Genomic DNA, 15898 nt, shown 5'->3' with positions numbered 1-15898 from the left:
CCTAACGTAGGGCTGGATCCCAGGACCCTAGGATCACGACCTGAGCTGAAGGCAGATGCTTAACCAACTGAGCCATCCAGGTACGTCTCACATCAGCTTTATTCTTGGGGGGTTTGGTGGAGTAGGCTGAAAAAAGTGGGTAGAGTGAGGGATGGCTAAGACAGGGCACGCAGCACCATCTGCCTCACGGTGTAGAAGGAACATAGGGAGTTGCTTTACATTCTGTTCTGGCCTACTTTGCAGTGAGTGTGAAGGACTAGGAAAAAAACTGAAGGGTTCATAAAGTGAACATAGTGGCCTATGTTTCAGAGTTACCAGAAGGCCCACAGTTCACCTTGAAAGAGGATGCTAGTCTGCACTGTTGGATTAGGAGGCAGGTCCCTGGTTCCTAGAGAGATGTCTGGATTTTCCCATCTGAGGAGAAGCTGTCTTCTGGTTCCATAAAGAAGATATGACCCTGGGAGGCTGGTAGAGGCCCAGTGGATTCTGTATGTGAACAGAGAAACAATCGGTGTGAGGTAATAGGGAGTTGGGGAGACTAGTAAATTACAGCACTGCCGCTAGGGACAAAGGAGCACCACAGTTCTCCATCAGCTGTGGCTCTGCAGGGTGAGGCAAGTATAACTTAATATGAGATCTACAGAGGCCATTTGGGAGCCATTGTTAGTAGGAAACACTGGGTTTGGAGCAGACTGGTAAACTAGAGGGAACTTGGCTGTTCTAAAGGTATATCAAAAACTTGCAGATTGGGGTGCCTGGCTGGCTCAGTTGGTAGAACATGCAACTCTTGATCTTGAGGTTGTGAGTTTGAGCCCCATGTTGGATGTACAGATTACTTAAAAATAAAATATTTAAAAAAGAAAAAAAAACTTTCCAGATGACTATGGCCAAGTGAGATAAGAGTGAAGAAATTCTCAAGACCTGCAGACCTGTGTATTACCCATAATGGAAATCCAAACAAATGTAAGAATTCCTTATTTTCCTTGAGCTGTTCACCTTGTGGCTGTCACCACACAGGAACCTCATATCAAGAGGATAGAGCTCATGGTCTGGAGAATGGTTTATGTGAGTAGCCAGAGTTTTTAGAGAATCGCCTAGCCATGGCATTCATTATTCCACCTCTGGTAGCTACCAAGGAAGTTTATCCTTTTTAAGGGGTGGGGAGACAACATGGTGGAGTTAATATGGGTCTCCCACATCTCTTACCTTTCTGGGAAGAGCCAGATATTCAGATTTTTATGTGGCTTTTGATTTTATGTTAGAAGCAATTTCAAAAAACTTTTTGGGGGTGCCTGCGTGGCTCAGTGGGTTAAAGCCTCTGCCTTTGGCTCAGGTCATGATCCCACGGTCTTGGGATCGAGCCCCGCATCAGGCTTTCTGCTCAGCAGGGAGCCTGCTTCCTCCTCTCTATCTCTCTGCCTGCCTCTCTGCCTACTTGTGATCTCTGTCTGTCAAATAAATAAATAAAATCTTAAAAAAAAAAAACAATACAAACATTTTGTACAATACAAAAGCAGTTTACCAAAACCTGTGGGTGGGCTATATACATTCCCCTAGGCAGACTTTGGGTAAGAAAGACAGAGTTTTCTGACATGACAGGCTTTAGGGTGCACAGTCTATCCATACTGCATCGTAGGTGGGAAGGCAGTGCTACTGCCACCTCTTCTCAGGGTGACTTTCCCAAAAGCCCAGAGGGGACGAGGAGTGATAGCCACATTAGAGGCGGAACCCAAAACAGGCTTGCATTCATCAAAGATTACAGCAGGGCTGCTCAAGTACTCCCTAGCACAATGAGATATTTGGGGGAATCCCCCACCCTGCTCAGGCCTGCCTTTCTGGATGTAATAATTGTCTTTTACCAACATGGAGGACTCATGTGGGATCAGAGTTAAAGGCCAACTGAGCCATGTGAGGATCAAGCCATCTAAGCAAATGGGGTAGGACAGACACTGGTCATCACAGCTCAAACCTTTGTAATGGTGTGGATGGCTGGTTAGATCGCATTAAATGGCCCCCAGCTCATGGGTAAAGAATTTTCTGTGTTTTCCTGGAACAGGCCTGGTCTCCCACTGGGGCTCAGTACACAGCAACCAGTCTGTTGGGGGAAGAAAGATGTTTGCCAGAGATGCCGGAATACTCCAGGCAAAGGTCTCATGACTCTGACCTTTGAGCTGTACCGGATACCAGCCTTTGCAGGGCTCAGTAGTTCCAACACTTTCAGCTCACTCAATCAGCAGGGATGCAGTCTGTATACTGACACTGCGCATTCTGCCCTCACTCATGATAGTTCTCTGAGCTCCATTCAACAGTAGTTCCCGGCACTTGGACCTTCCCCATGAGGGACACTCTCCACTGTCTGCTCAGCCTTTCCCCACTTTGCCACTCCTCCAATTCTGCTACATTTTCTCTCCAAGTTGGTGTCAGTTTCTCTCTTCTCTTTGATGCCTGAACCTCTAGCCTGATGCCAGGCCTCTGCTACCCACAAACACACACACACACAGAAACTGCCAGTAAGCACATGAAAAGTTGCTCAACACCACTGGTCATTAAAGAAATGCAAATCAAAACCACTTCACACCCCCTAGGCTATCTATGTGAAAACAGACAACAAGTATTGATAAGGAAGTAGAAAAGTTGGAATGCTCATACACTGCTGTGGAGCTTATACAACGGTGCTGCCAATTTGGAAAACAGTTTGGCAATCCCATTTCTATTTATCTACTCAAAAGAAATGAAAACATACTTATACAACACCTTATGCTTGAATGTTCATCGCAACATTTTTCGTAACACCCGAAAAGTGGAAACAAAACAAGACAAATAAGGCCCAATCAACTGATGAACGAATAAACAAACCATGGTAAATATTATTTGGCCATAAGATGGAATGAAGTCCTGACATGTTTTACAGCATGGATGAACCTCAAATATATTATGCCAAGTGAACGCCATTCACAGAAAAACATACTGTGTGACTCCATTTGTATGAAATGTCTAAAGAAGCAAATGTACACAGTCAGACACTTAACTGGCCGAGCCACCCAGGTGCCCCAAGTTCCCGGACTTTTCAAGCCTGACTGCGTTTCTACCCTGCGTGGTCATCACCTCTCCCATCAGTAGCGAGAGTGGGGGATTGGGGAGAAGAATCACCCCAGTTACAGAAAGCAGCAGTGGTTTCCAACCCCAACACATGGTACTGGCTGAGCACTGTGGCTCAAAGCCCGTCAAGTGTAGGGTCATAGTTCTCTCTCTAAACATGCCTCCAAGTTAACATTCTCTTCATCACAGGAAGCATAATTTTTGGACCAGGGACACATCTAGAAATCTACGACACACAAGTTTTGCTGAACTGACATTTTATTGACCTTTTGGGAAATTAGTTTCCCAAAATTTTAAAATCAAAAGACCCCACAAAACAGAGGGTATCACTTCTCTCCCTTGGCAGCAAAAACAATGAAGGCCATGGTATGCAAAGACGCCAGGAGAACTGGCCACATCCCAGGACTGCATGGTCTTCATTTTAGGACCAGGGTATGGCCATGAGGTGAACATCCTGCTATCCCCAGTAAGGCAACAAAAGTCAGGGACCTCTCCCCACAGAAGCCAGTCCCTCTCTTCATGAGCCCAGTTCGGTTCTCAGTCCCTCCATACACAGTGATTAAAACCCCCAATATTAAATATGTTTTGTTGTGTTTTATTTTTCAGAACCCCCAATATTAAACATGGCGTAAACAGTAAAGCTTTCATTACCTAACACATTCCAGGAAGCATGAGACAGTCAGGTCCAGGGGTGCATGAATCCATGACAGGAATCATGTAGAGTGTCCACTGTGTCCATGGAAATGATTAATCTTCTCTGGAAGCCCCCAGTAGCACAGCTCAGCTACTCTTGACCAGTGACTGGTCACAGACATACCCGGTTGGGGGGGCAGTGAGGCCCACTGTGGGGTCCACCACTCATGATTCTTTCCTCGACAGAGTGGGGACTAAGGAGGTCTGCTGTTCAGAGCACGTTGACATGACTGATGCACACCTTGGGCTCCTGCCTGGTGGTGGAGGTGGGATGGCTTCTATCACAGAAACCAGTGGTGACTTCACACTGCCAACAGCCTTGGCAGGTCGGAGTGCAACCTAGCTTCTGAAAGCTTCCTACACACCTGCCACGCTGTGGCACATGTTGGGTATGCCAGGTTTAGCTTTCAAATGACTACTCTCCTCAATCTCCTTTCCGGAGGGAGGCCTTTCATGTTGAACAAGGTGCCCAGCCCCGGCTACAGGCTTTCCAATATGCCCTGTCTTCTTATGGCCTTTCTCCAGTGTGGACTTTCTTGTGCTGAAGGAGGGTAGAACTATGTTTGAAGGCTTTCCCACATTCTGTACATTCATAGGATCTCTCTTCAGTGTGGAACTGCTGGTGCCGATTGCGGTAGGACCTCGTGGTGAAGGTCTTCCCACACAGGCTGCACTCATAGGGCCGTTCTCCAGTGTGAACTTTCCAGTGCTGATACAGGCCAGAGCGGGTCACGTACGTTTTCCCACATTGCTTGCACTCATAAGGCCTTTCTCCAGTGTGAACTCTCTGGTGAAGAATGAAGCTGTGGTTGTATTTAAAGAACTTCCCACATTCCCTGCACTCATAGGGCCTTTCTCCAATGTGAACTTTCCGGTGCCGAATGAGAGTAGACAGAACGCTGAAGGTTTTCCCACATTCGCTGCACTCATAAGGCCTTTCTCCAGTGTGAATTCTCTGATGCAGAACAAGTGCATCTTTGCGGTTGAAAGTTTTGCCACACTCATCACACTTGAAAGGTTTTATGCCTGTGTGAACCTTCTGGTGCTTCTTCAGTTTAGATGGATAACTGAAAACCTTTCCACACTCATTACACACATGAGATGTTTCTGCAGTGTGAATTTTTTGGTAATTGACATGGGTGGATTTCTCCTTGGGGGCATTTCCACCTTTCGGGCATCTAAAGGGTCTCTCTTTGGGGTGAGTTATCAGGTGGTCAAGGAGTGCAAATGCCTTCAGGAAGGCTTTCCCACAGACACTGCACTTGAAGGCCTTCTGTGTGGTATGGAGTCCCTGCTGCTTCTGGCAACTGAAGCTGATGTGGAAGGCCTCCCCAGGCTTGGTGCTCTTGTGTAGCTTCTCCTTGCTGTAGGCGGCCTGGCGCTGGAGGAGGCCCACGGTGGCTGGGACATCGTTCCCAGACTCCTCACACAGAAAGGGCCTCTCCGACAGGCAGACTCCGTAGCTCTTCATCTGCTCTGGAGAGGCTTCCTCGTCCTCCAGTCTACACGGATGACCTAAAACAGAGAAAAGCCAGTTACTGAGCATTGGATCAGAGGGAGGAGGCACCTTCATCAAAAACGCATGTCATGGGTCGCCCGGGTGGCTCAGGGGGTTAAAGCCTCTGCTTTCGGCTCAGGTCATGATCCCAGGATTCTGGGATCAAGCCCTGCATCAGGCTCCCTACTCAGCAGGGAGCCTGCTTCCCTTCCTCCTCTCTGCCTGCCTCTCTGCCTACTTGTGATCTCTGTCAAATAAATAAACAAAATCTTTAAAAACAAAACAAAACAAAAAACGCATGTCAGACACACCCAAAAGGAGTCCAGAGAGTTGCCAGAAGGTTGCTAGGAAGAGTCTGGGTAAGAAAGGGCTGCCCCAGCAGAACAGGGCTCCACCAGATCACAGAATAGGAAAGAGCTCAGCAGGGACGAGGACACAAGATGGGAGCAGTGCAGGGAGAAGAGGTGAGATCTCCAAGTCACTCCTTTTCAATGGCTTCAAGTAGGGCCTCAGCCGCTGGTGACAGGGAGCATTGTGAAGGGGATGTGATTGCTCCAATGAAAAGGCAATGGTAACAGAGTAGCTGGTATTCAAGTGTTATTTAAGGGTATGTACACATCTCAAGTCACCAGTGGACAGCACTAAACTGGCACAGAGGCCAGAGAGGTGGATCATCTAGGTCCTGAGAGTCATAGTAGGGATAGCAAGACCACACAGTGTGTCCAGAAGGGAGAGGAAAGGTGGAAATAGTGTGTGGTCACTGGCCTCAGCACCAAAACGCCGGTGCACAATGATACCCAGCATGCTGTGAGCCCATCGCTGAAATCAAGGCATCACCCAGCCCTACTCACCAGGAACAGGACCCCTCCTGGACTCTGCTCTGCTGCCTAGAGTCAAGTCTACCATGTTGGGCACCCAGAGCTCTTCTTCACTTTCCAATTTGGTGACCACATGGGACCTTGAAAGTGCAAATCCTACGAGGGAGAAAGGTAGTAAGAGGCCAGCCCAAGCCAAGGAACATCGCCCCAACCCCATAGGAAGCTCATGTCTTCATGCCAACCATGAAGGAAATGGAGTATTAGAAAACAAACCTCCTCGGCACACTGGAAAATTTGCTAAGCAGGTAGACTCCATGTTGTGTTTTACCACAATTTATTGTGAAAAAACCTTACACTGAAGGTAAACTGACATAACTGAAGTAAAAAAATAAGCAATAATAGTTGAAGATTTCAACTTCTAACTTTCAATAATGGACAGAACCACTCGGCAGAAAACAAGCAAATAGCACTTGAATAACACCAGAAATCAGCTAAACTTAACAGATATCTATAGAGCCTACCACATAACAAAAGCAGAATATGTATTCTCATGTTCTCACCCAGACACGGAACATTCTCCAGAACACACCATTTGCTAGGACATAAAACAGGTCTCAACAGATTTCAGAGGACTGAAATCACACAAAGTATGTTCTCTGACCACAAAAGGAATTAAAATAGAAATCAACAGAAAGAATTTGGGAAACTCACAAATTTATGGAATTTAAATAAAACACTCCTAAATAACCACAAAGAAAGCTACAAAGCACTTTGAGATGAATGAAAATGAAAACACAACATACCAAAGTAATGGGACATAGCAGTTCAGAGCTATAAACACCTCCATGGTGTTTTACTCATAGCACTTTTTCTTCTTCTTCTTCTTCTTTTTTTTTTAAGATTTTGTTTATTTATTTGAGAGAGAGAGCAAAAGCAGGGGGAGAGAGAGGGAGAAGCAGACTCCATGCTGATCAGAGAGCCTGATGTGGGGCTCAATCCCAGGACCCCAGGATCATGACCTGAGCCAAAGGCAGACGCTTAAGTGACTAAGCCATCCAGCCACCCCTACTCATAACACCTCTGACACCAAATGTGGGTAAGATGTAGGGTGGATGTTCCGCCACATCTCTAACCCTCAGACACCAACGTTGTGTCCAAGGATTCAATTAAATTCTGATACTAACTACCTGGAATCAGTGTCAGATCCCACAGGTTAAATGGCTCAGTCTCCCAAGACTGCCCACACTTCAGACAACAGTTGGAACTGCAAGACTCCCATTTTTCTGACTAACTGGCTATAAATCAGGGATTCCCACAAATATATTTATCCCTTCTCAAGTTCAATAATTTGCTATAATGGCTCATAGAACTCAAGAAAATAGTTTACTTAGTATCACCAGATTATTACTATAAAGTACACAACTCAGGAACAGCCCAATGGAAGAAATTCAAAGGGCAAAGTTTGCCAGGGGTGGAGATGGGAGTGAGGGGGGAGGAAGCAAAGGGTAAAGGGCATCCACGCCCTCCAGTGGCACCGTTTTCCCAGCAACCCAGAAGCTCTCTGAACTCTGTTATTTTGTAGTTTCTATAGAGATTTCATGATGATGTATAATTAGTTAAATCATTGGCCACTGGTGATTGGTTCAGTCTCTAGCCCCTCCACTCTCCGCAGAGGCCAGAGGTGGAGGACTAGAAGGATGGGGTTGAAGGGTAGCTCAAAATCCAACCTTACTATCATGCCCTGATCATTCAGATGGCCACCTCCTATCCTGAAGCTATCTAGGAGCTCCCAGCCACCAGTCATTCCATTAGCACACAAAGACATTCTTATCACTTCAGAGATTCCAAGTTTTTTAGGAGCTATGCTAGAAATTGGAGACTAAGACAAAATATGTATTTCTTACTATGTCACAGCACCCATATTTAAAAGGTCTCAAACCAACAGCCTAACTTTAGGCCTCAAGAAACAGGAAAAAGAAAAGTGACTAAACACAAAGCTACCAGAAGGAAGGAAATGATAATGAGCAGAGATAATTGAAATAGAGATTAGAAAAAGAGAATCAATAAGACCAACTAGGATCTTTGAAAAGAGCAATGAAATTGAAAAACTGCTACCTAGACTGACAAGAAAACATAGAAGACTCAATTTATTAAAAACAGGAATGGAGGGGCGCCTGGGTGGCTCAGTGGGTTAAGGCCTCTGCCTTCGGCTCAGGTCATGATCCCAGGGTCCTGGGATCGAGCCCCACGTTGGGCTCTCTGCTCTGCAGGGAGCCTGATTCCTCCTCTCTCTGCCTGCCTCTCTGCCTATTTGTGATCTCTGTCTGTCAAATAAAATAAATAAAACCTAAAAAAAAAAAAAACAGGAATGGAAAAGGGGACATCACTAACAACATTACAAAATAGAAACAATTGTAAGGAAATACTATGAACAACTGTATTATATGACCACAAATTAGGTAACTTAGATAAAATGGACAAATTCCTAAAAAAGACACAAACTACCAAGACTGACTCAAGAAGAAATAGAAAGTCTAGTTAGAGTTAAACAAACGAACAAACAAAAAAACAAAAACAAAAAAACTTCCCCCACAGGGGTGAAAAAATAAAAGTTAGGCCCAGAGGGCTTCACTGATGAATATTTACTCTAAAATAAGAATTAGCACAGGGGCGCCTGGGTGGCTCAGTGGTTTAAGCCTCTGCCTTTGGCCCAGGTCATGATCTCAGGGTCCTGGGATCAAGCCCCAAGTCAGCAGGGAGCCTGCTTCCCCTTCTTTCTCTGCCTGCCTCTCTGCCTACTTAAAAAAGAAAAAAAAAAAAAGGAATTAGCACAAATATTTCACACACACTTCCAGAAAACAGAAGAAAAGGTAATGTTTCCCAACTCATTCATTCAGGCCAAAATTACCCTCATGCTCAATCCAAACAAAGACATTATGAGAAAACTATGCACTGATGACTCTTATGAATATAGATGCAGAAGTCAACAAAATACTAGTAAACAAAATCCAGAAATACATAAAAGGGTTATAAGCTATGACAGAGTCGAATTTATCCTTGTAATACAAGGTTGAACACATGAAAACCAAATGCTGTAATATACCATGTTAACAAAATAGAGGAGGAAAAACCACATGAGCATTTCAAAAGATATGGGAAAGCACTAGACAAAATCTAATTATCTTTCATGATTAATGCACTCAACAAACTAAGAAAAGAAGGGAATTTCCTCACCCGTCAAGGGCAGTTACAAAAACAACAGCTAACATCATACTTACTAGTGAAAGACTAAATGTTCTTCTCGTCAGGTTGGGAAGAAGACAAGGATGTCTACTCTCACCAGTTCTATTCAGTAAGTCCTGGAGATTCTAACCAGGTCAGTTAAGGAAAGGAAGAAGTAAAAATATCTGCATTTGCAGATGACATAATGTCATATAAATGGAAAATATCAAGGAATCCACAAAACAAAACAACACTATTAGAACTATCCATACCAAAGCTACAGAATACACATTCTAGTCTAGTGCACATGGAACATTCTTTTTCTAAAAATAAAAAAGATTTTTTAAATTTATGTGACACAGAGATCAAAAATAGGTAGAGAGGCAGGCAGAGAGAGAGAGAGAGGGAAGCAGGCTCCCTGCTGAGCATAGAGCCCGATGTGGGGCTCAATCTCAGGATGCTGAGATCATGATCTGAACCGAAGGCAGAGGCTTAACCCACTGAGCTACCCAGGCACCCCCACATGGAACATTCTTGAGAATAGATCACACCCTGGGTCACAAACCAGGTCTCAACTGGTACCAAAAGACTGGGATCATTCACTGCATATTTTTGGACTACAGTGCTTTGAAACTCAAGCTCAATCACAAGTGGAAAATTGAAAAGAACTCAAATACATGGAGGCTAAAAAGCATCCTATTAAGGAATGAATGGGTCAGTCAATTCAGGAAGAATTTTTTTTTTCAATATTTTATTTATTTATTCGATAGAGATCACAGGCAGGCAGAGAGAGAGAGAGAGGGAAGCAGGCTCCCTGCTGAGCAGAGGGCCTGATGCAGGGCTCAATCCCACGACCCTGGGATCATGACCTGAGCCAAAGGCAGAAGCTTTAACCACCTGAGCCACCCGGGTACCCCAATTCAGGAAGAATTTTAAAAATTCATAGAAACAAATGAAAATGAAAACACAACTGTTTGAAATCTTTGGGATGCAGCAAAGGCGGTCCTAAGAGGGAAGTATATAGCGATAGAAGCCTTTCTCTAGAAATAAGAAAAGGTCTCAAATACACAAACTAAGCCTACACCTAAAGGAGCTAGAGAAAGAACAGCAAATAAAGCCTAAACACAGCAGGAGAAGAGAAATAATAAAGATCAAAGCAGAAACCAGAGAAATAGAAACCAAAAGAACAGCAGAACAGATCAACGAAACTAGGAGCTGATTCTTTGAAAGAATTAATAAGATTGATAACCCCCTGGTCAGATTTATCCAAAAGAAAAGAGAAAGGACCCAAATAAACAAAATCATGAATGAAAGAGGAAAGATCACAACCAACACCAAAGAAATACAAACAACTATAAGAAGATATTATGAGCAACTATATGCCAACAAATTAGATAATCTTGAAGAAATGGATGCATTCCTAGAGACGTATGAACTACCAAAACTGAACTAGGAAGAAATAGAAAACCTGAACAGACCCATAACCAACAAGGAAATTGAAGCAATAATCAAAAAGCTCCCAACAAACAAGAGCCCAGGACAAATGGGCTTCCCAGGGGAATTCTACCAAACATTTAAAGAAGAATTAGGGGTGCCTGGGTGGCTCAGTGGGTTAAGCCTCTGCCTTCGGCTCAGGTCATGATCTCGGGGTCCTGGGATCGACCTCCACATCGGGCTCTCTGCTCAGTGGGGAGCCTGCTTCCCCCTCTCTCTCTGCCTGTCTCTCTGCCTACTTGTGATCTCTCTCTCTCTGTCAAATAAAAAAATAAAATCTTTTTTAAAAATAAAATAAAGAAGAATTAATACCTATTCTTCCATACCTATTCTTCTGAAACTTTTCCAAAAAATAGAAATGGAAGGAAAATTTCCAAACTCATTTTATGAGGCCAGCATTACTTTGGCCCCAAAACCAGACAATGACCCCACCAAAAAAGAGAATTATACACCAATATCCCTCATTAAAATGGATATAAAAATTCTCACCAAAATACTAGCCAATAGGATCCAACAGTACATTCGAAGATTATTCACCACGACCAAGTGGGACTTATTCCTGGGCTGCAAGGTTGGTTCAACATCCGCAAATCAATCAATGTGATACAATACATTAATAAAAGAAAGCACAAGGACCATGTGATACTCTCAACAGGTGCAGAAAAAGCATTTAACAAAGTACATCATCCTGGGGCGCCTGGGTGGCTCAGTGGGTTAAAGCCTCTGCCTTCGGCTCAGGTCATGATCCCAGGGTCCTGGGATCGAGCCCCACATCAGGATCTCTGCTCAGCGGGGAGCCTGCTTCCCCCTCTCTCTCTGCCTGCCTCTCTGCCTACTTGTGATCTCTGTCTGTCAAATAAATAAATAAAATCTTTTTTAAAAAAAAAGTACATCATCCTTTCTTGATTAAAATACTCTTCATAGTGTAGAGACAGAATTTAAATACCTCATCATAAAAGCCATCTATGAAAAACCCACAGCAAATTTCATTATCAATGAGGAAAAACAGAGCTTTCCCCCTAAGGTCAAGTATATGGCAGGGATGTCTAGTCTCACCACTGCTGTTCAACATAGTACTAGAAGTCCTAGCCTCAGCAGCCAGAAAACAAAAAGAAAAGGCATCTGAATTGGCAAAGAAGAAGTCAAATTCTCACTCTTTGCAGATGATATAATTTATGTAGAAAACCCAAGAGACTCCACTCTAAAACTGATAGACATACAGAAATTCAATAAAGTGGTAGGATTTAAAATCAATGCACAGGGGTGCCTGGGTGGCTCAGTGGGTGAAAGCCTCTGCTTTCAGCTCAGGTCATGATCCCAGGGTCCTGGGATCGAGCCCCACATCTGGCTCTCTGCTCAGCAGGGAGCCTGCTTCTCCCTCTCTCTCTCTGCCTGCCTCTCTGCCTACTTATGATCTCTCTGTGTCAAATAAATAAATAAAATCTTAAAAAAAAAAAGAAAGTCCAATGGAAAAAAGTCTCTTCAACAAATGGTGTTGGGAAAACTGGACAGCCACATGCAGAAGAATGAAACTGGACCATATCCTTATACCATAACAAAAACAGACTCGAAATGGATGAAAGACCTAAATGTGAGACAGGAGTCCATTAAAATCCTTGAGGAAAACATAGGCAGCAACCTATTTGACCTCGGCCGCAAAAATTTCTTTCTAGATACATCGCCGAAGGCAAGGGAAGCAAGGGCAAAAAGGAACTATTGGGATTTAGGGGAAGAGAGGAAAAAATCAAACAAGAAGAAATCAGAGAGGGAGAGAAACCATAAGAGACTCTTAATCTCAGGAAACAAACTGAGGGTTGTTGGAGTGGAGGGGGGTGGGAGGAATGGAGTGGCTGGGTGATGGACACTGGGAAGGGTTAGTATTGCAATGAGCACTGTGTATTGTTTAAGAATGATGAATCACAGGGGCGCCTGGGTGGCTCAGTGGGTTGAGCCGTTGCCTTCAGCTTAGGTCATGATCTCAGAGTCCTGGGATCGAGCCCCACATCGGGCTCTCTGCTCAGCAGGGAGCCTGCTTCCTCCTCTCTCTCTGCCTGCCTCTCTGCCTGCTTGTGATCTCTCTGTCAAATAAATAAATAAAATCTTTTAAAAAAAAATGATGAATCACAGAGCTGTATCCCTGAGCAAATAATACATTATATGTAAGTAATAATTTAAAAAATGAAATATGATTTAAAAAAACTATTAGAACTAATAAATGAGCTTAGCAAGGCTACAGGACATAAAATCAGTATATAAAAATCTGTATTTCTATATTCGAGCACTGAACAACCTAAAATGAAATTAAGAAAACAATTCCACTTAAAATTACATCAAAAGGAATAAAATAGGGCTCCTGGGTGGCTCAGTGGGTTGGGCCGCTGCCTTCGGCTCGGGTCATGATCTCAGGATCCTGGGATCGAGTCCCGCATCGGGCTCTCTGCTCAGCGGGGAGCCTACTTCTCTCTCTCTCTCTCTCTCTGCCTGCCTCTCTGTCTACTTGTGATCTCTCTCTGTCAAATCAATAAATAAAATCTTAAAAAAAAAAAAAGGAATAAAATACCTAGGAATAAAGTTAGGCTTATATGCTGAAAACTACAAAACACTGTTGAAAAAAGTTAAAGACTGAATAAATGGAAAGATATGTCATGTTCATGAATTGAAAGATATTAAGATGGTAATACTCCCCAAATTGATCTACTCATTCGAATTCATGGCTGAAGTTTGGCCCAGGTAGGGCCCTATAAAAAAAATCTCCTCTGAAGGAAATCAACACCCAGAGCACAGAGGGGCCATGACTTCAGCAGAGCCAGAGAGAGAGGCAGGGTTGAGTGGAGCTGGTTGGGCAAACTGTAAATACCTGCACCCAAGCCCTACTCCAGGAGACCAACAGCCGTTGAGGCTGCTAACAAGATGCTAAGGAGGCGGACGAAGAACACACAGCCCAATGCCAGTACTGACAGCACCAACCACAGGGAACCTGGGAAACAAACGGCCTCTGTGGTGGGCTTTAGGATGAACACACCTTCCTATGGGGAAAAGGCAGAGGTGGTCAGTCTGCCAGGGAAGAGTGTGAGAGACTTACCCAGCGAACCAATAAGTGCAAAGTTCTCTAGCATCACATCACGGTACAGGCTCCTCTGAGTCAGATTAAGGAGACCCCACTCCTCCCTGGAGAAATAGACAGCCACATCCTCAAAGGTCACCAAGCCCTGTAATGATTGATTCAGCTGAGCCTTAGGAGTCAACAGTGGGCAGAAAAGCCAAGCAAAACATGGACAGAGGAACACATCCAGGCCCTTGATCAGTGTCTCAGGGCCCTGCCACATGTCTCACTGACATACATCATCTTTCCCTTTGAGCCTTAAACCCCCACTCCCACGCAAGCATACCCTCTACCTCCCTCCTCCTAAGACCCTGACCTCAGAGGATTGCCAGGGCCCCCAGTTCCGTTGTTGCTTCTCCTCAGTTGGATTCTGCATCCTGCCCACAGCAACAACAGGCTGGTGACCAGACAGATGCCATCTATGTAACAGACAGACACACAGGTCCCACCCTACCTCCGTCAGCCAATTCCCTCTATGTCCCAGAGATCACCTCCCAGAGGCAACCAAACATACGCTCACCCTTCCCTCTCAGGTCCCGGTACGTGGTCCCAGACCTTCCAGTTTGCTCTCCTGCCTGACATGCATATGTCTTTGTACCACTGCATGTTACAGCTCCACACCCCAGCACAATCTCACCCGTTCACCCCACTGGCAACTCAATGGAATCCCCCACATGCTCATTCTGCACATGGCATCTCCACTAAGAACAACCACCATCCCATCCCGCCCCAGTCGAACCCCACTCCTTCAAGGTTCATTGCTAAAGGCATCCCCCCTCCCCCCGCTCTGCACTGAAGACCTCCCACGCAGACCTGTTCTTAGCTTCAACCCTTCCCCGACCAGACCGCACACGGACCTCGGAGATCCCGGCCCTCTTCCACCTGTGCCTTTGCCTAGGCTGTCCGTTCACCCGCCACAGCCAACCCCGCTCCTCCTGAGCTCATTCGGAACCCGGACCCAATGGGTCCGGGTGGGGATCGGGGTTGTCAAAGCCTGGGGCACCTTCCACTCACCCGCGCCTCCTCGGCCGTCGGAAGCTGTGGGCGGAGCATGGCCGTGGCGGACGCCGAATTTCTGCCTCTTCAGGCCGTACCTGCCACTCTGGCTTGGGCGCAGGAACCTCCCGCCGACCGTGGGACCTCCGAAGCTGGGTCTAAAACGTGCGCAGGGACCAGGCAGCCGCCTGTGGGAGGCCCAGACCCTCCGGCCCCGCTCCGCAGGGGGCAACAGCGAGTCTCAGGAAGAGGGGCTCATTCCCGGAGTCAGGGCGCTGACAGGGGCGCCACGGGGGTCCCCGCCGCTGTCTTCCGCGGTGCGGCCTCTCAGGGAAGTCGGCCCGCCGCGCAGCTCTCGGGATACTTGTCCCGACCCACAGCGGAAAGCGGAGAAGCTCGAGGGCAAAGCCGGAAGTCCCGCCGCCTCAGCGGGCGCCATGAGCTTAGCCCCCGCGTCACTCCAGGACCTCACTTCCCAGCTCCCCTCGCGGGGCCGCTTGCTCGTTGCCAAGGCGACAGGGGAGGCCGCTGCGGAGAGCTCGAGCGGATGTAGACCAGGACTGCCGCGGACAGGAGCGTTCCGGAAAGCCGCGCGGGGGGAGGCGGAACTTCCCGCGCCGGTCTCCTCCCTCGGAGCCACACCCGCGGGACGGGGACCGCCGCTGCGCTCAGGTCTGAGTGTGAGAGGGTTTTCCGGGCGGAGGAGAGGGGCGTAGGGACGGGGTGAGAGTGAGCGCCGGAGGTGTCCCGAGCCCTGGTGTCCCGGGCCGCAGAGAAGTGACACCTTTGGGCCTCACCTCCGTCAAAGCCTGTGGTACCTGGGACCGCCGGGGAGTCCTTGCGCTTGCCGCTGTGTCTGCTTCACAGAGCAGGAGACAGAGCTCAGAAAAGACTCCGGGGGCGCCTGGGTGGCTCTGTCGGCGCAGCGTCTGCCCTCGGTAAGGGTCATGATCGCGAGGTCCTGGGATGGAGCCC

At 46.4% G+C, this 15898-nt stretch overlaps 1 protein-coding gene across 2 annotated transcripts; it reads right to left on the bottom strand.

Moving 5' to 3' along the window:
• Positions 1-3339: 3339 nt before the first annotated feature.
• ZNF584 (zinc finger protein 584) lies at positions 3340-15371 on the bottom strand. 2 transcript variants are annotated; one of them, XM_032847702.1, is made up of 4 exons: positions 14942-15371; positions 13907-14033; positions 6142-6264; positions 3340-5307 (listed from the first exon to the last, which is right to left on the bottom strand). In XM_032847702.1, the coding sequence occupies exons 1-4, from the start codon at positions 14978-14980 to the stop codon at positions 4301-4303; spliced, it is 1296 nt and encodes a 431-aa protein (XP_032703593.1). In that variant the 5' UTR covers positions 14981-15371; the 3' UTR covers positions 3340-4300. The 2 variants fall into 2 exon arrangements, with proteins under 2 accessions (XP_032703593.1, XP_032703594.1); XM_032847703.1 differs by lacking the exons at positions 13907-14033; positions 14942-15371 and adding an exon at positions 6912-7000.
• Between the last annotated feature and the right edge of the window lie 527 nt (positions 15372-15898).

Source organism: Lontra canadensis, unplaced genomic scaffold (genome assembly GCF_010015895.1).
Source record: "Lontra canadensis isolate GAN:19392208 unplaced genomic scaffold, GSC_riverotter_1.0 scaffold191, whole genome shotgun sequence".
NCBI lineage: Eukaryota > Metazoa > Chordata > Mammalia > Carnivora > Mustelidae > Lontra > Lontra canadensis.
Note: the sequence above shows the minus strand (reverse complement) of the source record. Positions and strands in the feature narration are given on the sequence as shown.

Excerpts from the sequence above, each read along its gene's own strand:
- ZNF584 (XM_032847702.1), bottom strand. The coding sequence starts at position 14,980 with ATGCTCCGCCCACAGCTTCCGACGGCCGAGGAGGCGCGG. Across the intron at positions 14,034-14,941 it reads CGACGGCCGAGGAGGCGCGG|GGCTTGGTGACCTTTGAGGA; the intron begins GTGAGTGGAAGG and ends CAATCATTACAG. Across the intron at positions 6,265-13,906 it reads TGCACTTATTGGTTCGCTGG|GATTTGCACTTTCAAGGTCC; the intron begins GTAAGTCTCTCA and ends TCTCCCTCGTAG.